The 25,372-nt window shown below is 41.0% G+C and overlaps 1 protein-coding gene across 1 annotated transcript; it reads left to right on the top strand.

Moving 5' to 3' along the window:
• Positions 1-4,076: 4,076 nt before the first annotated feature.
• Positions 4,077-25,343, top strand: tgm1l1 (transglutaminase 1 like 1). Its single transcript, XM_015957352.3, has 14 exons — positions 4,077-4,293; positions 9,817-10,100; positions 10,209-10,400; positions 12,280-12,531; positions 16,841-16,959; positions 19,652-19,759; positions 19,879-20,056; positions 20,495-20,633; positions 21,722-21,914; positions 22,087-22,240; positions 22,379-22,663; positions 23,201-23,361; positions 23,454-23,590; positions 24,887-25,343. The coding sequence occupies exons 2-14, from the start codon at positions 9,818-9,820 to the stop codon at positions 25,029-25,031; spliced, it is 2,346 nt and encodes a 781-aa protein (XP_015812838.1). The 5' UTR covers positions 4,077-4,293; position 9,817; the 3' UTR covers positions 25,032-25,343.
• Positions 25,344-25,372: the final 29 nt, after the last annotated feature.

Raw genomic sequence — 25,372 nt, 5'->3', positions numbered from 1 at the left:
GCAAATTTAACATACAGTCCAGGAAAATTGGAATTCTGGTGCACAAATGGTTAATTAGATCCTCTATGAATAAAATAAAATAAGAACAATTAAGGGGAAAATAATAAATGAACAGTTAAAGAAAAGAGGGAAAAGTTGCTCTTACAGCTTTTACATTTTTTATTGCCCATAATGTTGAAAACATGTTTGCATTTTTTAAAACCACATCTATAACATGTTTTAATTTATTGTAACAAGGTTTATTATAACAGCCAATACGGTAAAACTCCACCGATGAAACACTTTCTTCCTGAAAGTAAAATGAATACTATCTGATATATATATATATATATATATATATATATATATATATATATATATATATATATATATATATATATATATATATATATATATATATACCTGCAGGCTAGGTATTTAAAGATCTTCAAACTTATAATCTGATAATTCATGAAACATTTTGGGCATTTTTTATTTTTTATATTTTTTAAGTGATGCTTTAGTTCCCAGTTTTCTGAAAAAATGTGTGTTTCAGGCCTTTGTCTCATAGTAATGTAGATGTTTAAAAGAGGATGGGGTCGTGACTGTTCATGAACTACTTCATAGTGGATGTGGTTTGTTACTGTTAGTGTTATTCTGGTTTTTTCTCAGCTAACATTACTACTCTACTCAAAATGCTACAAAAGGCTCCAGCTCTAAATTATTCTGATTTTTCTCCATATATTCCATGCTATCGTTATTTGTTAAAACACAGAAACAATTTCGTTACCTGTTTTCCCGCTACGTTTCGTTTGCAGCTGCAAACTTCCTCAGGCTGACGCTGATGGTGGCGTCACTTCCTTCTCCGTTTATCCGCGGGCAGCAGAGGACGTTGTCGCCCTCTGCTGCCCGCTCTCCCCTCTCCGACGATGCAGTCCCATGCGCGATCCAACGTGTAAACTCCATCGCCCCGTTCATTGTCCCACATCCACGTCTCCTTATCTCGATTGCTTCTTTAATCCATCTTTTGTATTTTTGTTGTTCGGTGTTTATGATCCTTGTGTTGTCCCAGTCCATTATATGGTTTTCTCCTATGCAGTGATCTGTTACGGCTGACTTGTTTATTGTGCTTTCTGCTTCTTCTTTTGCTGCTCTTGTGTATCTTCGACTTGTTTCTTTCTCGCACTTCTTTCTATGTTCTATTGTTCGTGTGTTGAGTTGGCGTCCGGTTTCTCCTATGTTTTATTGCAGAGTTTGCATGGGATTTTGTAAATGACTCCACATTTAAGTCCAGCTGGTATTTTGTCTTTTGGGTGTACTAGTCTGTTTCTAACTGTTGTGTATGGTTTTGTTGGTGTGTTTATGTTGTGTTTTTTCATCGTTGCTCTTATTTTTTCTGTTATGCCTCTGATGTATGGTAGGGTTATCACTGGTTTTGGTTCTTGTCTTTCTGTGTTTCTGGTTCTTTGCTGAGGTTGTTCTTTTCTTTCTGTTTTTGTTTGCCGTTTTCCTTTGTTTATTGCCCATGTCGGGTATCCGCAGGTCTTTAAAGCGTGTTGTATGTGTTTGTCCTCTTGTTTACGGTCTCTTTCTCCTGTTATTATGTTTGCTTGGTGATATAATGTTCTGATTACTGACACTTTGTGTATGGTGGGGTGTTCTGATGTCCATAATAGATATTGGTCTGTGTGTGTTGGTTTTCTATATGTGTTTATGTTTTGGGTCCCGTCGGTCTGCCTGGTTATTTTCATATCCATAAATGCTATGCTGCCTTCTGTTTCTGACTCATGCGTGAATTTTATGCTGCCCGTGTCATCAATGTTATTTAAGTGTTGTGTTAGTGTTTCTGTTTGTCCTTTTGGTATGATTTCCAGTATGTCGCCCACGTAGCATTTCCATAGTTTTATTTTGCAGTTTGGGGGGGGGGGGGGGGGGGGGGGCAGTGGCTATGGCTTTTTGTTCTAGGTCCTCCATGAAAAACTCGCACAGGGTGGCTGATAACGGATTACCCATGGCGAAGCCTTCCAGTTGTTTGTATATTGTGTTGTCGTATGTGAAGTAAGTGGAGTAAGCTACCAGTCCTATCAGTTGTGCTATGTCGTCTGCTGTGAGGTTTGTTCTTTTGTGTAAAGTCTTGTCCTGTCTGATTCTGTTAACTACCATGTTTATGGTTGTTTGGGTTGGTGTTTTTGTGAACAGGGATGTGACGTCGTGTGAGATGAGTATGTCGTTGTCTTCTATTGTAATCTCCTTTAGTTCTTTTGCCAGTTCTATGCTGTTTTTACAGTGTTGGTCTGTGTTACCTAATAACGGGCTGATGATTCTGCTGATATCTCTTGCCATGTTGTATGTTGGTGTGCCTATGCTGTCAACTATTGGTCTAAGTGGGGTGTTTTGTTTGTGTATTTTTGGCGTTCCATATATTCTTGGTGTTATGTTTGCCGTAGGAATCCAGTGTTTGTACATTGTCTCTGTTATTTTGTCGTAGCGAAAAAAACAGGTAACGAAACCATTTCTGTGTTTTAAAAAAGAACTATAACATGGAATTAGAAACAAGACACAGCAAGAACACACCTAAGATGTTTCTCCATATATGTTTGAGTTTGATTACTGAGCTCCTTTCTGAGCATGGTAACCCTGAAGAAAAGGTTTAGTCACCTGTATTTTAAACTTTCAGCTGTTACCCAAACCTCATGATCATAGGTGAGGTTTGGAACAAAGACTGACTGGTAAATAAAGAGCTTTGATTTCCCTCTTTACCACAACATACCAGATCTGTCTGGCCATCCTTCCCTCATCCAACAAGACCTTGAGATAAGCAAGGGGACATATATGCAAACTCACTTTTTGCATCCTTTTGTGCTGCCATGTAGGTCTCAAATGTGAAATAAATATTTTCATTCATTTTCTGTCAGGGTTTGATTTTAGGAATTGTTTACCTATGACAACCCATTTCAAAAAGACCCTGTTTGTGATGTCACAAACTGTTAAATTAGAAATGAATCACCTCTAACATGCAAGAGAGAGCTGCTGCTGGAGGAGCAGTGGATCTACTCCGATCCCCTTCTGACTATTCTTATGGGCCATTCCCATCTGTACCGGGTCGGCCCGGGCCGGGTAGCGTAGGTTGTTTACATATCTGGGTGGCCTGGTACTTCTGCGGGCCAACCAAGGCTCATTCTTAGCCCTCTTCTCGAGGGGGTCTGCTTCAGGTCGACCAGGGCCAACACACCCACTGCTGACAGCAAATTCACACCTTCCATTAGAGCAAGCCTCTGATTGGTGGGTAGAACCAGCCCACATGGGCTTAAGACAAGGATGTGTGGAATCAACCGGGCCAGGCTGGGGCCGACTGGGGCTACCCGGCATGTTCCCACCTTTTTTAAACAGCATTTTTTAAAGTGACAGAGCTTAAATGACTCATTCTGGAAGGCACTAAAAATGTCAAGACTAAAACTGCTGAACTTCATTTATGTGAGAGGGATTTAGTGCAAATAATTTCATGAACTTCACTGTATTGAATATAGAACAGTTTTTTTCCCATACTTCAGGTGAAGGCAGGTTTAAGGCTTCCGATTGCGTAAGTCACTATCATTCATACATTGACGTCATTATGATTTTCTGCCAACGCACAGATGTGCTGCCTTGCCCCAGGCACAGCAAACAGTTGCTCTGACAGTGTGATGATGCAACATGGTTTGTCTAATTTACAGAGGGTTCATTCTGGGATACATTAGAGTTAGAATACTGGACCGGGTTCTGTTTTTACTAACAGGAGACGTGAAAGAGAAACCGAAGTGAACTTTCTTGAATAAAGACATTTGGATTCCAGAGGGGAGTTTCCTCAGCTTTAGGTTCAACTATCAGCCATGCCAGTCCAAATGAGTTTCTCTCATAAATAGCTATAAACACGTTCTGGGGGGATTTCAAGCATGGACGCCTTATCTGTGGGTCGCCACTGTCCATTTCCTTCCTGTGTCGGAAAATAAGATAACTTCACTTTCTCTCACGAGGCAGTACTGTTTTCACGCGCGCCGTGCCCAACACGCATGATTAAAATATGCGCTCGTTGACGCACCGCTCACTGGAGCGAGACCGTCGGGATGGGCGGGTGAGCCACAGGGGTGTGTGTGTCTGATTTAAGTACAGTGAAACATTCCCGGGGTGACTTGGGTGTTCCGATCCAACAGCGGTGCAGAGCTGGACCAAAAGTTCCCCAAACTTTTCAAAACAGACAGAGGAAGTGTAGCAAACGCGAGAAAGGAAGAAGTTTCACCGCAGATCGGATCCGGAGAAGAATCCAAGCAGAGAAAAGTAAGCAACCCACTTTTTTTGTTTGTTCGTCTTAGCTGAACTTGAAGGAGAGCGCCTCCGCATTTCTCCTCAAAGTTATTACATCTGGCGGGTTTTATTAGAAAGCCCACACAGCTTTATTCTGTCCACCAATGACGGAATTCTCCTCGCTCTATTAGCTATGTCATCATAGCCGTTTATGATTTGTGTTCAACACATAATACACTATTTCATGTTTAAATCCACTTTTTTCCAGGATTATTTTTTATATTTAAAGCTCAGCATCTGCTTCTTTCAAGGAGTGCGTAAAAAACGTATATCTTGTCTTATATTATCTTATCAGATATAGATAAACTATTTGGAATTCTCGTAATCGTTTAATAGGAAAGGAAAACTGTCGAAACCATATCAAGCAAGCGGGCCTGGCCATTCCACCGACTTGAGTCTGCATGACCAACCCCTCTGCATGCCAACATGATGGCAGAGAAGAGCCGGTTGTCAGGGGCAGAGAGGGCACAGGGTAGAAGAAGTAATGATGAGCAGCGTGAGAAAAAAAAGGAACTCAATTTCAAGCTTGGTTGGTGCTTGTGTTATAGATTTATTTAAGTTGATGTTCTAAAGTGTGAAACTGCCTGAGAAGAGTATGTGTGTAAAGGCTGATTAATCAATTATATCCGAAATTTTTATTTCAGCTTGAAATGACCACAGAAAAAGTTAGTCTCTGTATATTTTTTTTGTAATAGGATTTATTTATGGATGCATGGGCGTGATTTTGACTTTAGAAGTGGGGATGACACAACCAGCATGAGGACAGGGGGATCACTACAGGAAGGGTACAAAAAATATGTATAAACCTACAGCGTAGAGGCCCTTTTATGACATGTCAGGAATGCAGAACTGTCAAGTACACAGGTGGCAGTAAAAAATACCTCTAATACTTTCAATTCAGCTTTGTTTCTCACCTTGTTAGAAATGCAAAATGAAGTACTTTATTGATGTGACTATATATTTACTCTGGTCACACGTGTCAAAATGGTAATATTTGATTGAAATTGATGTTTTTTCCTTGTCGTGCAATGTGAGTGCTAGACGGTTTAAAGAGTTAGGGTCACGTAAGCACCGTGAACGTATATTCTTAAAAGTCACAGCTGCTCAGCAAAAAAAAGTTCTTGAGTCTTTACACATGAAAATGACATGTGTAGAGGGCATGTCCCCCTGTCCCTCCCCTAAAAAAAACTGCGTCCGTGAATGTGTGTATTGCCAATTTCTGATAATTTGCTTTTTCAACATTAGACATTTGAGAACGAGTCGACAGAACTGCGATATGAATAGAGGCACGCAGCTCAGTAGCTGCCAGATGGATGTGCTGCGAACAGCTAATGTGTAGCTTTAGCCTGCTGTAAGGAACAGGTTACATTGTGATAAATATCGATATCGACTAATATGAAAGTTAATATCTTGAGAGGATCCTGATCACCCAGCCCTAGCCTTTTTGTCGTCTGTGGAGTAGGGCTGGGCGATACGGCCTAAAATCAATATCACAGTATATTGAAGATTTCACCTCAATAACGATAAATGGACGATAACTACATGTATGTGCAGAAACAAAAGTTGCCCACTAGATGGGGCTGCCACATGTAGTGGTACATCTTCTTAAAGGGACGTGAATGTTGCCGACATACACACCTTTTCATTTTGTTACTATCAAATTTATTCGCATGGGAAAAATTATCTCAATAAAAGTCAGACATTTCGATAACGATACATTTTTGATTTATTGCCCAGCCCTACTGTGGAGGTTTCACTGTGATAAATGTGATTTAGTCTTCATCATTTGCCCTCTCATAAGTTTTAACCTATATTGATGCATGCAGTCCCTTTGTAAACTCTGGATACATTCCCCAACATTTTTTTTTGTTATTGTGATTTTTTTTCTTTTTCACAAAATTCAACAGAAATGATTCTTTCTTAGCAGAAGATAATTATTCAGTACGGTCAATGTGTTGGTTAACCTATAAGTTCAATTATGCGTTCAGGAAGTGTGACTCAAGTTAGGGTGGCGCCCGTGTTGCATCATCATGAAGCGGCTTTGCCTCCTTTGTTTTTCTTTCTATGATTCTGGATGTTTCAGATGTTTCAGACAAGCTCAGATGTGAAAACCATCGAGGGAGGAGAAAAGTCATCAGACCGCCAGATGAACTCAGGAAGTCACAGATTGTTAACAGAAAATCACAAGTGTATACGGATCATTTCTTTTAGAAACACATGAGTCTCACACACACACACACACACACACACACACACACACACACACACACACACACACACACACACACACACACACACACACACACACACACACACACACACACTCTTCTGACACATGGATGTTATAGGGCCTTGAAACCATGAGGCACTGCTCCATATCATCTCACCAGCTGTTATTCGACCTTTGACCTCAGCCACATAACATTACCATCACTGCTATTTTCTCAAATTGATCTTTGAGCCTGTTTGACCCGCCCCTCTAGTCTAGTATTTACTTTAAAAAGCAATAAATCATTTAAGTTGAATGATTCACACACTTACAAATAATGGTCAATGGCCTGTATTTGTATAGCACCTTCTTAGGGTCCTACAGCCCCCCAAGGCGCCTCACAACACAATCAGTCATCCACTCACACACACACACACACATAGCTGTTTTGCATTAAGAGACATGAAACTGTAGATTAGGCACCAAAAAAGGCCTTTATGAGAAAGAGTGACTTTCATTGCAGACCTGGCTTGGAACTGTTTCTGTTCCAGAGGGACACAGCATGCAGATGAAACTCGAAAATTAAAATATGGCGCAAAAGTTCATTTATTTCAGTTATTCAGCTTAAAAGACTTGTGCAAAGCCAGGTTTTTCAGCCTTTGTTATAATTTTGCTGATTATGGCTTACAGTTTATGAAAACCCCACATTCAAAATCTCAGACTATTAGAATATTGTAAAACTGTTCAATATTCTACACTCAACTAATATCACTCAGCTAATGAATCAGCTAATGAATCTGAAACAACTGCAAAAGGTTCCTGAGCTTTTAGATGGTTTCTCAGTCTAAGTTGAATTGCTGACATAAATGGACTTTTGCACCAGATTCCAGTTTTTCAAGTTTCACCTGTATGTTCAAACGATCATTTACCACAACTCAAGTTGTGTTTTTTGTGGTAAATTTAACAAACCAATTACTTTAAGAATGAAGGTGTTTTAAAACTGCAGTCCTGGTTACTTTATTCTCTAAATGTTCAAATGTCAAAGCAGCAACATTAAGTGAATCAAGGCTTCATTATAACTCAGTTATGTCACCTTTTTCCTAAATGTACATTACTGAAACACATTAAAGTCCAAGTTCTCTGAGAAGCCAATTTTTACTTGTTAAATATGAGATATGACTGCTCACTCTGAGGCTGAATGTGAAAAGTCTTCTACCACTATTTCCTATTTAGCCGCCAATAGAAAATAGGTGGGAAATGCTCGGTGGTTGTTGATTTAGCGTTCAGGAGAGAGCAGAGAGCATCTCTCAGCTAGTAGAAGCTAACTGTTAGCCTTAGTAACTCGGCACAACATGGCAGAATTTCTTCAAGCTTATTTGAGTAAATAAAACATCAATGTTGCAGGGCGAACAGTCAGTGGTAGAGTCATGTTGTTTTTAGCCAATCAGAGGCAAGATGTCCAAATAGCAGGAAATAAAACTCCAAAAGTTCTGATTCCTGAAACAGGAACACGAGAGCTTTTCCCCCCGTAGATTGTTCAAATTAACAAGTGAACTTGGTCATTAAAGTTGGGAGCTTATTAATTAAGGCTTAATTTTATGCTTTAACGACGGAGTGTAGCTTTGATGTTAAAAGACACAGAAAATGCAGATTGTCCCTCGCTAACGTTTGAATGTTGACCCTGATCTGAAAAAAAAACTATATAACTCAAGGCGTGGCATAAAACTGAGATAAACATTTTTATACTTATGTACCCCTCTATAAGCAGCTCACACACACACACACACACACACACACACACACACACACACACACACACACACACACACACACACACACACACACACACACACACACACACACACACACACACAGCTGCAGCTGGGGTGGAGCAGATTGAGTCCAGCTGCATGTAGGAGTTAGCTCAGTATGGTTAACATCCCAGAATACTTTGGGAATGTCTGAAAGTCAGGTATGCGGTAATTATGGGAAAGAATTAAAAGCAGGATTTTTTTTATGATATGACGATAAGTCATGAAAGCCTGGGATATGTTTGAGTAATGGTGCACATCTCCCACACAACCTTCCCTAACAAATTTGTTGACATGCTTCAGCTGATTTTCCTGCACAAGTTTAATTAAATTTTTTTTACATAATAGTTCTGTAACAGCCATCCAAATGACATTTTATTTTATTTTACTTAAAAAAAAGTTCAGCTTCTTAAGACACGTTAATAACTATTTTTGTTTCTAATCAAAACTAATAAGCTAAGGGCTGAATTGTTAGTGGTGTGATTATTTTTAGCATAACTCCTTTATAAATCTAAATTAAATAAATGTATTGTAAAATGTATGCATGTATTGTAAAAACTATGCATATTTTATTTAAAATTATACAACTGTAATGGGTATAACCTGAAGACCCAGAAATTCAGCCAGAACACAGCAGTAAAACATTAAAGTTTTTTCTTTATTTAAAATGTGGGAGAATCAGGGAATCGCAGAAGATTCTGCTGACAGGAAAACTGGAGATGGAGCAGCATATGCTGCGATGACAGGGAGAGGGGGCGGGACTGTCTCAGTGCCAGCTATGGGAGCTCCTCTTCCATCTGTGGATTCAACTCCTCTCCTCAAAACGACACAGACAATTAGTACAGCCCACAGAAGTTCAGGTATCCAAAAATCCTAAGTCAGAGTGAGGTACAGGCAAGGTCATTCACAAACAGCAATACTTATCAGTGGGTTGAGCAGGGGTCCATGGGCGAGAGAATCCGCCGAGAGTCCCAACAGGCAGAATCCATGGACAGAAAACGTGGTCAAAAGTCAAAAGGATTGGTTGAAAATATTGCTGGAGTCTACTGCCACAAGGCTGCTGATAATCTGTCAGGGAGACAGACCCTGAGCTTTGCTTAAAAGGAGGAGCGCACAGGTGAAGCTCAGGCAGGGCTCAGGTGAACTAGGTGAAGCTGATTAACAGGAGGACTGGCAGAAAGGAAGAAACATACATGACAGGTATGGCAAAATAAGGTGGAATCATTACACAACAGTTAGAAAGAAATAAAATTGGCCCTTGCCAGCTGTAGATCCTCCACTAGAGGGCAGTAAACATGTATAAGCCTGGACATGAAAGCACAAATCCTCAAAATCCATCTGATGCTTTTAGGCCCTCGGTGGTTTAGTTTGTAACAACAAGGGTTGCAATCGTGTACACGTGCTCATTTAGATGTCAGGAATGTTTGTGAAACCTGTTCAGATTTTAGCCGTGAGTATTCTTAATGTGTCTTTCAGAATGCCAGGTGAGAGGTTGACACTGAGAAGCACATCTGAAATTGGGCGTTTCCCTGGTGCAGCCCCGCCCACTAGGGTGCAGGTCACCATTCACAACGAGAACGAGAAGCAGGAGGAGGGAGGCTGTCGCCGGTGGTTCAGGAAGATCTGTCCGTGCTGCTGTAAACGCAAAAACAGCACATCCTATGATGTCACAGATAAGGTAGAACTGACCAAAGTCCCAGCACCAACCCCAGAGCCTACCAAACCCAAACCTGAGAATGGAGAAAGGAAAGAGACTGAAGGTAATATGCCTGACTTTTAACCTCTGGTGCATCTATGTGGCACAGCGATTTGCACCCCTCTCTCATCAAACAAGTCTCACAGCAAAGGGTTGAACTTTTGTCTCCCAGGAGTGGAGCTGTCAGTCTGCTCCGTGGACCTCCTAAGCTCTGGATTGGGTCAGAATAGAGTGGAGCATCACACGGATCAGTTTCATGGGGATGAGCTGATCATCCGCCGTGGACAGACCTTCCAGATCGAGATAGAGCTCAGCCGGCCTTTCAGTGCTGAAACTGACAAGATGCACCTGGAGTTGAAAACAGGTAATGCAAAAACCCCAAAACTGATATATAAATATAAAAAAAACGTAATTTAAGGCAAAAGAATAAAAATAGTTTGAACAAAATTTGAATGCCTAATTTTTAAAAAATAGCAACATTAGCTAATCATGTGAAATCGCTTCCTAAAATGCATATTAGATGCGTGTCAGTGCATAATACATTTATATCATTGATGCAATATCACTCAACCTCCACTTTATACTGCAAGATTCTGTGTTATCAGTTAGACTATGGGGTAGCAAATGATCTCTCAGCTAAACAACAAAATGTAGTTTCAACCATTTCTGATCGGCTCCATCTGGAGTAAAGTTGACTCCAAAAGTTAATCCGTCATACATTTATGTGTAATAATGACTTTCTGACATTTTCGTCTGCGTCCACGCTGAGCTGAGGTTCATGAGATATTTTACTAACCTTCAAACAACAAATGACTGACTTATGGCAACTTTTGAAACAATGACCCCATGCAAACAATTAGCATCCAAAGTATTTGTTGGGATAACACTCAGCTACAAACACCCAAAACTGTATCAAAGTGTATGTAAAACTAACTAAATCTTTGCCATTTTTGTGCTCGCTAAAGCTGAGTAGCTGTGGAGGCCATCTTGAAATGGTTTGACTCCAAAAGATCACCAGTTGGTGATGTCCACCCGGTCTTTGTTTTCCTTTGCTGTTCCTCAGATATTTTGCTAAGGAAAAACTTTCTCTCTTTCTGACACACACGCACACACACACACACACACACACGCACGCACGCACGCACGCACACACACACACACACACACACACACACACACACACACACACACACACACACACACACACACACACAAAAGCAGCAGGCGATCAGTATGCAGGCAGTGAAAGGACACCGTTTTTATGTGTGAAATCCTGTGCTGCACCACTTTGACCTACATTATGTGACATTGTACAAAATCTAAACCCTGACAGCACAAATGCAATGTTTAGCCCTCGAGTTTAGCTCTTGAATTCAAACTGAGCAGCAGTTCAACCGTAGCTGCCCCATGAGTCTTGGATTTCTCCCCACAGCCCTCAGTGTTAACAGCTTCCAGACCTCTGCTCACCTAACACCTCCCTCTGGTGTTTACCGACCTCATACCAGTACGCACTGGGGAGGGAAAAAAAGGCCATTATATCACTGTGCTGTAGTGATTTTCTGTCAGCCTCTCGTTAGATAGCAGCTGCATCTGCAGAGGAAATCTTTGTTGCTAGAATTTGTCTCGGCCCACATTTCTGCACTAGGAAGCTGAAGTTTCAACAATTCTCCACACAGACGACGTTCCTTCAGAAAAGATGCACAGTTTTCACCAGATTTCCTTTAGTGTACGTACTCAGAGGTAAGAGAGGAAGGTCAGGGCGTTTTTCCATGCAGTCAGATGGAGAACAATGCTTTTATGATAAACGTACTGCCCAGCTGGCAGCCATGACAGCTCCATGAAAAGCATCCAGCATGTTTTAAACAGCAGAACATTTAAAGAGACTCATTTAAGCCAGTTACACAAATATGTGTTTGGTTTTCTAAAAAGGGCAACTGTTGGAAGTTGTCCAAACTCACAAGTTTGTTTACTCTGAGAACTCGGGTCCAGCTGGGGGAGGCTGTGCTGCGTACGCAGTTTGCACTTTGATCTCATCTACTACCAGACTGACTCTTAGAGAAGAAACCAAGTTTTTTCTGTTTCCAAATAAAGAGATCGGCACGGATCTTCTCTGAAACAAACACGGCTATAACAAATCTGCACACAAATTCAAAAGAAGATGCGAAACAGCACCAGAAATGCAACAGTAAACACATTGTAAAACCTGCAGCTGATGCAAAAAGCGTACACCTTTTCTGTTGCAGGTTTCCTGCCCAAAGTGTCCAAAGGGACCCATGTTATCATTCCGCTGGTGGAGCACCTGGAGGATGAACGCTGGGAGGCCAAGATCACGGAGCAGAACGGCACTAAGATCAAGCTGTCTGTGAACTCTCCAGCCAACGCGGTTATCGGCCTGTATGGGCTCTCTGTGATCACCGGGTCCCTGAAGGACGAGGCTCCGACCACTCACAGCTCCAGCAAGAACATTGTCATGCTGTTCAACCCTTGGTGTGAAGGTGAGCAGGGGAACAGAGCAGAGGGCTTACATGCAGGGCAGGAATGTGGAGGAGAAGAAGGAATGAAACCATGGCTGATAGGAGGAGACAAATGAAAGAAAGTCAAGAAAGGGATTAATAATATCAGGGCTGAACTCATTATTCATAACAGGCAGATAATTCTTCACATTTTACTCTAAGCATAGCTGCATATGCTACAGAAATCCGTCTATTGGTCTGATAGCAAATTCTTGGAGAAAATGGATGTCTATTTAGACATCTAATCTTTTAAAGGAGGCTCGATATAATGTTACACATGGGTGAGAATCCAGGAGTGTGTTGCTGTCCATCAAGCAGCAGCAGCAGTGTGGCTGTGTAGCTATGTGAGTTATGTAAGTCCTCTGGCTTTGGCTCAAAACTTCATGGTGCACTTAGTCAGCCTGCTGAAGAGCCACTGCTCCTGGCTGCGTTCAGGATCGAACCAGTTTGTGCCTAAGATGGAATAGACCCTGAGCTGCCTCATTTCTCAAACATTCCCGCATCCCGTCACGCTCCCTAACCTGCTGGCGCTTTGAGGCCAGAATGCAGAACCACATTTAACATGAATGGATCTCATAGTCAACACTGGCACAGCTGTAGGATGTCAGAGGGGATGTTGAAGGGACTTTGGGGAGAGACTTTCAGCTAGTTTAAAACCCCTTTATATATTCTAATGGTGTCATTTTTGATTTGGGATAGTTGTTTAAATTTTTCTAGACAATTTCAACATTTTACCCATTTTTGCACAGGATCAAATCTTGATTCTAAAACTAAACAAACTCCTGAGTTTGTTGCACCTGCATGGCTTCACTTGAGTAAGCCGTCTGAGGCCTAGTCCACACGTAGCCGTTTTTTTTAAAAAACGAATATCTGCCCCTCCAAAAACTTGCATCCACACCACCTCGTTTAAAAAAATAAACTCTGTCCACACGTACCCGGATAAATACGTTGTTAAGGACATGCCAGACCTGTAGGCGGCAGTACTTCCCCCGTTCTTAACCTCGTCCTTCGTCTGTGGTCTTCCGCAAGGAGCAGTAATTCTGCTTGCAAAAACAAACAAGCAAAAAGCGCTTGGACATTAGATAAAGCGAGCGCAGCTCTGAGGGCATCCATGCTGTCGGCTAGTGTAAACACAGGTCGCACACGTGATGTCAGCATTTTTCTTGTCGCAGAAAGTGACGTTGCGGACCTTAAAACTCCGGTTTTGTCTGTCCACACGCAGACACCCAAAACGGAGAAAACGCAGATCTTCACTTTGGCCGGAGTTTTTAAAAAGATCCGTTTTCGTGTGAAAAAACTCCGTTTTCGTGTGGATGACAGGCCAAAGGGTAGAAAAATATCTACGTTTTAGCAGATCCCCGGCTACGTGTGGACAGGGCCTGAGTGTCAGAGACTTACTCACTTAGGGACTTCTACACATTACATACGAAACTGGAGCAATTAGAATATGTTGCAAAAGTCCATTTATTTCAGACTGCGAGACCATCTAAAGCCTCACAAACCCTTTGCAGGTCTTTTTGAATTAATTAGGCGATTAGAGTTACACTTTGCGTCTAGAATATTGAACCTTTTCACAATAATCTCATTGCTCGAGGTTTTGCAATGCTTTCATAAGTTGTAAGCCCTAATCATAACAAATTATATCAGTTTCACTTTTTAAGTTACTGAAATAATAAATGTTTGCTTCATAGTCTCTTGTTTCAAGATTCACCTGTATCTCTCATCCTTTTTTTAAATGTTTTTGCAGCATTCTCAAACCGGTGTTGTTCTGAGGCTTGTGTGACACATTTGTCTTCTTAGTAGAATAAAAAGTCTTTGTCCGGATTAAAAATCAGGGAGAAGTCAATGGAAATGGGGCCCGATTAACCAACTACTAAAGAGAAATAAGAGGACAGAATCCAGAATCACATTTTTATTGTAAGTTTGATCCTACGCACAGATGGGTAGCTGCACTGTAAACCCAAATAAGTTCCCAGAACTCAAAACTTTTGAGGCAATCAGTTGCCTCAGTTTTTTTTTTGAGTTTTGAAACAGAAAACTTGAAGTTTTCGTAAATTAAATTTCTTAATAAATTTACTCATACATTTTAAGTTTAATGAAATTAAAATTGCTCATCAAGGCAACTCAAAGTATTTTAGTTGACAATTCCAGGAGATCTGCTGAGCATCAGCACGCAAAAGCAAGAAGATTTTGACAGTTTATATGAGATGTTTGTGTTAAATGAATGGAAAACCCATGCTACAGCCTTTTGTTAAACCTAAAAAGGGATATAAGCCAACATGTAAATGTGAGGCACTTCTTCTTAAATCAGCTGTTTAACAGTGAACACGGTCAGTTTGTGTCAAACCAAAAATCAAGCTCAATTGATCATGGTCAGAACATTCTTCTTGGATGCAAGGAATTTTAAAAAGATATGGAGGACATCAGCACTGCTGATAAGTAATCTGAGTACAATCTGACACAATAATCCAGACATGAATGCTGCAGAATATTTAAAAATTCCTTTAGGTTATTTTTAAAAGCATGTCTTTTTTTCAGTACCACAGGGATAATTAATAAAGCAATAAATCACCATGACAACAAAATATGTCTGCAAACTATGACTTTACTGATAGAAACTCCTGGCCTCTTTGACATGAAGGACAAAGCTGAGCTTCTTTTCTCTTAATTCCATCTTAAATGAGCTCAGATGAGTCAGTCTTTCTGAATCTTGTTTGTTTTTTATGCAGAGGTAACTTACGTTTATGAATAAAACAATAAACTCCATTCTTCTTCAGCTGTTTGCAGAGGAGTGTCTGTGTCCATGCAGGAACCTCCACTACAGGATTATTTAAGGGCTTTTGTGCAGCTGCCTGAAGGCCTGAATATGAGAAATATGCAGGATTGATTTTCTAGCCTTTGGAGTGAATTTTCTTTTCTTCAAAATCTAATATTAATGCAGCAGATTTTAAATTCCTCACATTTGTTGGAAATACTCAGGAACCCTTCTATTTCTCTTTCCCACTAACAGCATCACTGCTAGTTAACTAAATGAAATATACCATTTAATAATGGTTCTTTAACCCCATGTATGCAAATATCTCAGTTCAGATTAAATCACTGTTGTTGTTTACTGAGTCTTGAGGCTTTTGAGGGATCATTAAAAAAAAGAAAGCTCTTGGATTTATGGTTTATCTGGCAGAGTTTGGCAAATCATCCACACAGGATATTTGACACAAATAACAGAACTTTGCAAATCAAAAAGCTGTTGACCTGGGTTTGATTTGAGGAAGAAAATAAAATACTGTCTGCTTCTCATTATGGATCTGCTGCTTTTGGCTGTGTGCCCATTTGCTTTTCCTCTCTCCCAATCTCTTCTTCCCAAAGCCGATCTTTCCCTCAGGGCCATAAAAGTCCAAATCTATCAATCACAGTATAAAACGCCGGGGGGCAAGTTCAGAGCAATCCTTGCATCTGGTGAAAACCTGTCCCTTCCCTGACCTTTACTGCCTCCATGTGTATTTCCTGCTTTTTTACGCCTCTCCCAGTCAGCCTTTTTGTTTTGTTTTTGCTCTCTGCTGACCCAAGCCTCACTCCGTGGCCTCATGGCTCCATTCCCAGGCCTCCTCCCTAAAATCATCATATACATTCCAGGAATTTTAAGTTTTAGGTGAAAAATGTGAATGGTCACAGATGCTGTTTGTTCACCTCCTCCGTTAATGCCTTTAGAAGTCTCGGCACACTGAGGTTTTCTTCACTCTTTCTCCTTCTTTATGCTCCCAACCAGAACCTGTCCTCTTTCTCCCAGCAGTGAGTTTTTTAGCTGTTTCTTCCCACTTGCTTTTTCTTGCGTCCATTTCAAAAACTGTCACTGCTTTTTAGTCAGGTTCCTCTCTTCCCACTCAGGGGTAATCGCGTTGGTGATAGCGACAGATAAGAGTGGAAAAAGAAACACGCATATATTTGTGAAGCAGCCCACACCCAAGTCTGCAGAGCTGAGTTATTTTCTCCTAACTGACTGTTTCCCATAAACGACCGAGGGCCCCACTGCAAGGTCCATGGAGTCATTGTGTTTCTCCAGCATTTCCTGACCTCGGGACTTGTTCACATGGAATGAAAGAAAAAAATCACATTCTTAAGCAGTTTTATCACTAGTGTAAAGCCTTGGGTTGTTTTATAACTGACTTTTATGGGTAAATTATCTAAAATTTAAAATAAAACACACCATCAAATTTTTATAAAATCAGAGATGTTTAAGAGTCCAATGCTGAAAAAATAAATTCATTTGTGAATGTGTTTTGTGGATTTCCAGAGGACACCGTGTTCATGGATGACGACGATCAGAGGAAGGAGTATGTGCTGAACGACACGGGGAGGATTTACTACGGAACAGAGAAGCAAATTGGTGCTCGCACGTGGAACTTTGGGCAGGTACAGACGGGACGCGGACGTTTCTGAGTGATTACTACATCACAGTCAGCCTGTGGCACTCCTCTACTCTGTTACAGCCGCTGCTTTTTACTACTGAAGAAGGTGATGATCTAAGCAGGTCCACACACTTCAGTTATAAAAAAGTACTTTGTAAATATTTAGGAATTTTCCACTCAGAAGCGCCATCTCCAAAAGACTGTAAGCCATGACTCATTATTAGGATGGTGAATCTGCTGTTTGCATAGATTAGAGGATTTCTAAAACATTTCAAGTGTGTTTCTGTGTAAAAATAACAAATAGTTACTATGCCACCCATTCTAGATCCCATCATTTATCTTACTGAATGGCTTTAGTTAAAGAAAGAAACAGATAAGGTAAGATACGGTGTTTGCATCGCTGTGGGATTCGCATTAAATTTTTTTTTCTGCAGAAACATACATTTATTTTTAAAGTTCTGCCAATATTGTGGTCAGTATTGAAAATCTCAATTATTTACCAAGATTTCTCATTTATTTCTCCTCTTCATACAAAAAAGTACCTCAGTGCAATGTGGTTTGTCCAAAAAGCTTCAAAGGGATGCTCGGATCAGTATTTTATCCTGTTCTGCCGTGGCGGTTTACGACCTTTATTCACTTTTCCATTCTTATATATTTATTTTGACTTAATAATATCAGAACTAGATGCTTTGTTCAAAACAGGTCTTTTCTCAAGAAAGATCAAGATTTTACATGCAGATGTTTGCTATGTATATAAAGCCTTTAGAATATCCACATATCACGTCCTCAGGAGACCGCACTTACCAGTTCCTGCCAGCAGGCGGCATGAAGGAGCTGTTGTAAAAACACGTTTTCATTAATAAAACAGAGAAAAGCTAAAGTAGAAACTTGGTTGTCCAACCAGTAAGAAAATACACACACATACATAAAAACACTGAAGAGCATGCCACAGATCTAGGGGTCATTTTTGAAAATAATAGAAGCATTTTTTTGTCCACATTCATGCTCTGAATTTTTAAAGTGACAATGTGTAGTTTTTACCATTAATCTCTGGAATATCCATCGAAATATTGCACAAAAATTACTTAAAAAGGACCAGTTGTTGAGAAATATTGGCAGTTTCATAACATATAAACATAAAAATCTGGTATAAAATACATGGAGCAGGTCGAAGTCACCGGGCGACGCCATATTGGATGCCATGTGTCCTTCTACGGAAGTCTGTGAGGACAAAATGCATTTACTGATTTGTAAAAAATGGTTACAAAACTTTCACCATTAATAAATATTGTTGCTTTACACATTTACCTCTTCACTCTTTGCAAGTGATGAAAGGGAATCTGATGTTCTTGTTGTTTTGCTGGAGGTTGCCTTGGCAGGGATTTTTGACCCTAATGGGCATCTGTTGGTCAGGTCTTATTTGAGCGCAAAAGTAATGCTTGCTTGCATTGATTAACTGCCCCTATCACCAGGGAAACTACACACTGTTACTTTAAAACACCACAAGACATTTGGGAGTTCAGCCCTTGGAAGTGGCAGAAGTGTGTATCATTTCAAAGGAAAGCAAAAATAATCTTACACTACATCAGACTAGTGTTTTACCTAGCGTTAGCAGGGGTAGGCTACTGTCACGAGCGGTTTTACATGTTCCCTTGCTCATGGGTGTAGTCTTTACTTTGGAAGTGTGTGTGTGTGTGTGTGTGGGTGGGGTGGGGGGGGGGGCACACAACCAGCACGAGGGGGGTGGGTCTTTACAGTAAGTATACAAAACATATGTGTAAAACTACAGCCTAGAGGCTCTTCTGTGCCGAGTCAGGTGGCAGGAATGGCCAATCACATGTTAGCAAGTATCAGCAGAGCCAATGAGTGAGATTATGGACGGTTCTGATGGGAAACAGGCTTCAACACAAGCGGTTGTTTTCCGCTTGGGCCTAGTGCGTCACCAGTGTCTATTTAAAGAGCAAGTCACCCCCAAATAAACTTTTATTTGCTGATAAACTAAATAAATGAGTGTCTAATCATGCTGCAGACACGTGTAGTCAATAATTTGGCACTTCAGTGCATCTTAGTTCAAATTTAAATATTATGCCTAAAACTGGCAGTGTTGTGCCGTTGTCAGGTAAAAACTCTGCACTGTATTTGAATTTAAATCTGCCATCGCTATTGGCTAAGAGGTATGCTATGATGTAAACTGGTACCATATTATGTCACAATGCTGTCGTGAGCCTGCGTGTGTGTATTCGTTAGCGGCTCCGCCCTCTCGGTCTGCTAGGCAACAGCATTTGTTGCATTTTTCAAACAGGAAGTGGGAGTGGAGTAATTCTCTGGTAGGGGGTGACTTGCTCTTTAATATAACGTAATATAGTTTTTTGGATGGTAAAAAGTGCAGTGGACAAAAATTGACTTTGGAAAAAAAGGGTGTGAGTGTGTGTGTGTGTGTGGGGGGGCATGTCCTCTTAAACTCTGAATAAATGCTGTTCGGAGAGCTATCTGCAAATATTTCCAATTTGAAAAGAAACACACCTCAAAATGTCGATCGCATGCATGCAAGAAAAACTGCCACTGTGAGACATTACGTTCCTGCTGTAATCTGGACCGCGTTACCTTTATAAATCATTTCTACTAAATTTACTGGAACTCTTTCTCCCTTCTTCTTTGTTTTAATCATTTGTAACACTAATCCTGTTCCTTTGTAGTTTCATGAGGGAATCCTGGAAGCATGTCTGTTTGTCCTGGAGAAAAGTGACATGCCTCCATCTGGGCGAGGTGACCCCGTCAATGTGGTCAGAGTCATTTCTGCTATGGTGAGCCATAAAAACATATGCAAAAAGGGGGAAAAAATCACATTTAGAAAATAAAAATAAAAACCCTTACTGATCTTGTTCGTGGGAGGGAAAGTGATCATGCATCATGTCTTTTCCAGATAAATGCTCAGGATGATTATGGCGTTCTGGTTGGGAACTGGTCAGGGAATTACTCTGATGGCGTCTCTCCCGCGGCATGGAGCAGCAGTGTGGAGATCCTGAGAAAATACCACTCCAGCGAAGGAATCCCAGTGAGTTACGGGCAGTGCTGGGTCTTCTCAGGGGTCACCACGACAGGTGAGTAAAATAGAAAAGTATAGAAACCAAACATGGTGGTATCTGTGATTTAGTTTTTAATGGAAAACAGAAAATGCATGAGAACATTCACCAGACATGAGTAAAATATACATGAAGACGTGAGCTGTTCTTTGGCGCCTTTCATAACTTTGTAACAGAACACTGCAGTCGTGCGTATTCAGGGAACTTTGCATGATAGCTCGCTGACTTTAGCGCATGCTCCTGATGGCCATGGCATAGGTCAAATACAACCAGAATTCCTCGCAGTAGCATTCCTGTCATACCTGCTACTCTGGTCACTAACCAAGCTGCATGTGTTGCTTTCGTTCAGCCCGAGTAATAAAGTTCTTTCTGTCATCTTGGCAAAAACATCATTGTCCACAGATTCAACTCAACAACTCACACGAAATGCTAACATCTATCTGTTGTTGTTTTCAGTGCTGCGCTGTCTCGGCATACCTGCTCGGAGTGTGACCAACTTTCAGTCTGCACATGACACAGATGTTTCCCTCACTACAGATGTGTACTTTGATGAGAATCTGCAGCCAATCGATCACCTCAATAGTGACTCTGTCTGGTAAGATAACAGAACAGACCAAGAAACCTGCTGCATGAAATTAAATCTCAGGAATGTACATTAGTTGTTCTTCAGTGATACGAAAACTCAGAGAAGTTAGTAATCTATGTAAAGTAGATTATAATGTAATGAATGTACATAAATACCTAAAAATGACATTTACATTCTTCTAACTGTTGCTTTTTGACAGCTTTCTAGGCTACATAATGAACATATTAATGTTGAAATAAATCTTTAGTATCAAATCTAAATATATAAAGTTAAATATTCAAATAGACATACATGCGAAAGTTTAAAATAAAATAAATAAGAGACCCTTTGATGGTAAGTCCATCTAACCACGTGTCTGTGTGTCTGCATTCACCTTGGACATAGTTAAACGAGCCACAGTTACCATCAAAAGTACCCTGGGATGTTAGATCAGGGATCTTCTCACCTTGATAATTTGGTGAATTGCTACTTGTATTTTATATCAGTGTGAGTTTGACTCTTTCGCTGTAGTTGACCCATCTCCAAGGAGCAGTGGGCTGCCATTTGCACGTTGCCCAAGGGTACTTCCTGTGGCTCGGCAGGGCCTGGGATGGAAGCGCTCACCTTTTAATCAGTGATCAACCGCTTTCAGCCACAGGAGCCCAATTAAATATTTAGTTATTATTTTATTCTAAATCTTTATTCTTCATTATTATTTGAAGAACAATGTGATAAATGATAGCTGTTAATGTTTAATGTGTTACTTTTGCATCGGCACCACAACTGCAACTTTGTTCAGAAACTAATCTATTTAACATCCTCCCATATAAAGAGTTAATAATCAGTCCCTTTGGCTGTTTATTAAAGCCTTCATCTTTAACTTTGAAGCAGGCAGGAGTTGTGACGAGGCTAATTGCTACATCATAAGTAGCACTAATTGGATTTCTGTTAAAACAATTAATCTCTGCCATAATTACCCCTGTGGTCGTTAATTAATTAACCCATTCTAACCTTTTAATTAACCCTTTAAAATTCCTGTAAAATGAATTGAAGCAGAAACGTTGAGATGTAAGAGTGCCAGTTGAAGCTGTGATGAAGCAAATGACATCTCTTTGAAGGAACTTCCATGTTTGGAATGATTGCTGGATGGCCAGACCAGACTTGCCTCCTGGTCATGGAGGGTGGCAGGCTGTTGACTCCACTCCCCAGGAGACGAGTCAGGGCATTTTCTGCTGTGGCCCCGCCTCCGTCAGCGCTATCCGCTCTGGTCAAGTTTACCTCAAACATGACACGCCATTCGTCTTTGCTGAGGTGAGTTATGATTCAAGCGTGTTTCCTCAGATCTCGGTGTTCTTTAGCAGCTTGTAGTTATGAGTCCTTGATCTACAACAACTGTGTGGAGGAATTTTTTCTGTGTGGTCCATATTTGGTTTTAGCTTTGTTATTACATCTGAAAAGGAGTATTTTGGTATTTTATTGCCAGGTGAACAGTGATAAGATCTACTGGCAGAGGAATCTAGACGGGACATTCAGCCAGATCTACAGCGAGAAGAAAGCTGTCGGCCACTGCATCAGCACCAAAGCAGTCGGCTCGGATGAACGAGATGACATCACACAGCTGTACAAACACCCAGAAGGTACTGGCAGGCCCATACTGATCACAACATGAAATGATGTGTCCCTGTTAGCCTTTTTTTTTATTTTTTATCAATCTGAATGAGTCCTGGAGACAAAATGAGGGTCACTTACCTCATCCTTTCCCTCTTCTTTGCCAGATTCGGAGGAGGAACGCATTGCCGTGGAGACCGCGAGTCGTTATGGCAGCAAGCCAGATGTGTACTCTGCTCCTGCAGCAGAGGACGTTCAAGTGGAGGTGAAGATAGATGGTGAGGGGCCCAGGATGGGCAGTGACGCCAAGCTGAGCATTGTGATGAAGAACCTGAGCTCCAAGGCCCGGCGGGCGACTCTGCACAGCCAGGTGGCCGTCATGCACTACACCGGTGTGCTGAAGAATGCTATCAAGAAGGATCAGATACCTGTGGAGCTGTTGCCCAATGAAGGTTGGATTCTCCTCCTTAATGTTATGGATCTAATGAGAGAAAAGCCTTGTGGTCCCTTTCAACTCTGCAGGGGCTCTTAGAATCGATAAGCCATCACTTTGCTTCATAGGTTTAAAAACTCAGAGGGTTTTTCTCTAGTTTCCTAAAACTTGTTTCAGACAACGACAAAATAAATAGATAAATAAATAAATAAATAAATAAATAAATAAATAAATAAATAAATAAATAAATAAATAAATAAATAAATAAATAAAAATGCAAAACAACATTCACGAAGAATTTACGTTTTGTTTTCTAATGATCGGAAAGGAAACAAATGCTTAGGGAACCAGCAGTAGCTTGGTTGATGCTTATGGATTCTTTCTGCGCATCAAAATTAGCCCATAAAAGCTTGTTTCTCTATTTCACTCTCATGTAAAGCTGAACTGAGGCCCTCTAATGGACATATCGCCAAACAGAGACTGGCTCAAATTTGATCTAACTTCTTCCTGTCAGCATAAAGAGAAAATCTGTATTTCTGCCTTTCTTTACTCACAGAAAAGACTATTGAGTGGGTCTTACCCTACCAGCAGTACCAGAACCAGCTAATGGACCAGGCAGCGCTGATGCTAACTCTGTGTGGGAGAGTCTCTGAGACCAAGCAGGTGTTAGCCAACCAGACATCTTTCAGGCTCCGAACGCCTGACCTCAAGATCCTGGTGAGTGTCCGATTTTATTTCTTCATTTATATTTGACAAGGTTTTTTTTCTTTGCAGTTTCTCATCCATGACTATTATGTTCTTTATGGTAGCCTCTGGGTGACGCTGTGGTTGGTAAAGAGATGTCAGCCAAGATCACCTTCACCAACCCGCTGCCACGCATGCTAAAGGACGTGGTGTTTAGAGTGGAGGGTCTGGGTCTGCAGAAAGGCCATGAAGTGGTCGTAGGGTAAGGCTTCATTCTCAGTTTAAAAGTTCACAGAGAAACCAGTTTTTACTTGTCATTTGGAAATTTGATTGGCCAGTTTACATGCAGGCTGAAAGTGAAAACCGTCTTCTGCCCCTATTTCCTGCATTAGCCTTGACAGGGAAATAGAGGGGGAAATGGATCAGAAAGATCTATGTCACACTGAAAATTTGCATTCATGGCTCACGAGGGGGAAGGCTGTTGTTGATTTAGCGTCTAGGAAACAGCTGCGTTTCAGCTGGTAGATGCTAACTGTTAGCATCAGAACTGTTAGCATAAGCGACTCCAAAACATGGCAGAACTCCTCCAGATACAATTTCAGTGTTGCAGATCAAAGGGAGTCACCAGCCTCTTTTAGAGACCAAAGCCACCAATTAGCTGCAACGCTGTGGAGCCTTAAGTCATTTGTAAGTGGTCAGACCATGGTAATATGGCGCAATCGTGTCCTTTCTATAAAGATTACGTGATGGCGGCATATAGGGTCGGTCTCTACGTTGTCACAGACTTCTGTTTATCTTGGAAGCAACTTGCTTTTTATTGCAATTGAAACAGCACTCATTACGTTTTTTGGACAAGCCGCTCCTAAAGATGTCAGTCCCGCACAGTCCCTGTGTAGTCTGGTGATCTGAGCTCTAACAGATAGCTCCAGGAGCGCTGCATCGTTCCAGTTTTACATCGCAGCTGCTTCTGTTTACAAAAGTGAGACCCACTACCCGTGTTTACTTTCATTTTTAATATAGCTGCTGGCCGGAGCTTGGCAGTACCTCCCCACGTGATCATAACACCCCTCTCTGATGCGCCAAGGCGTAACCTGCATTTACAAGTCCTGCATTGCAGTAATATTACTATCAAGCGTGGCGGCACAAATGCCACAAAACTCCCCCAACACCATGCTGCTACAGCGCGCTCATAAGACACACCACGGTGGCAGTATTACACTGATTTGCTGGCATGGTGTGTCTTCTAAAAAGGTCTAGTGGTAGAGTCCCATTTGCTGTTAGCCAATCAATGGTGAGATGTCCAAATACAGTATCAGGAAACAAGACTAAATCCTGCCATCTTCAACTCCTCACGCCTCGGGCTAACTTCCTAAAACGGGAGCGCGAGAGCTTTTTTTTCCCCACAGAGATCGATCAACTCACTAGTATTAATTTATACTAGAGACCAAACCAAATGTGCAATGAAAAAATGAATAAATTGGTCTTTAACCCCCCCCCCCCCCCCCCTACATTTTCTTCCCTCTCTCTTTGAAACCCGAACATTTCTTCCCTCCTTCAGTGATGTTGGCGGCCACTCCACAGTGACACTGACGGAGCACTTCATCCCCTCCCAGCCCGGACCCAGGAAGCTGGTCGCGTCCCTCGACTGTAAACAACTCACTCAAGTGCACGGAGTGGCTGACATTACTGTTCTTGAGCAGTGAGAAGCTTCAGGATTTAAGCTGGGAGATTTTTGTGCTAACTTCCTGTACCGCAGTCAGATGTTTCCTGAAGCAAATCTAATAATCAACACCATGGAAAGGTAACTGTCACATTATCAGTGTTATTATTTTTATGTTGATTGTACAAACACACCTCTGGCTTGCTAGGGTGAAGATGCAACAAACTTAGTACACCAGTATTCAGATTGTTCTGACAATAGTGCAATTTAAAAATGTATACAAAGCATGTCAAAGTGCAAAGTGAAGCTGTTTTTGTTCCATTGTGTAAATAGTGCTTTTGTATTATTCATGGTATTCTTTTATTAGCATGTATTTAACGTGAA

The sequence above is a fragment of the Nothobranchius furzeri genome, chromosome 11 (genome assembly GCF_043380555.1).
Source record: "Nothobranchius furzeri strain GRZ-AD chromosome 11, NfurGRZ-RIMD1, whole genome shotgun sequence".
In the NCBI taxonomy this organism is placed as follows: domain Eukaryota; kingdom Metazoa; phylum Chordata; class Actinopteri; order Cyprinodontiformes; family Nothobranchiidae; genus Nothobranchius; species Nothobranchius furzeri.
This window is presented reverse-complemented; position numbering and strand designations above follow the sequence as displayed.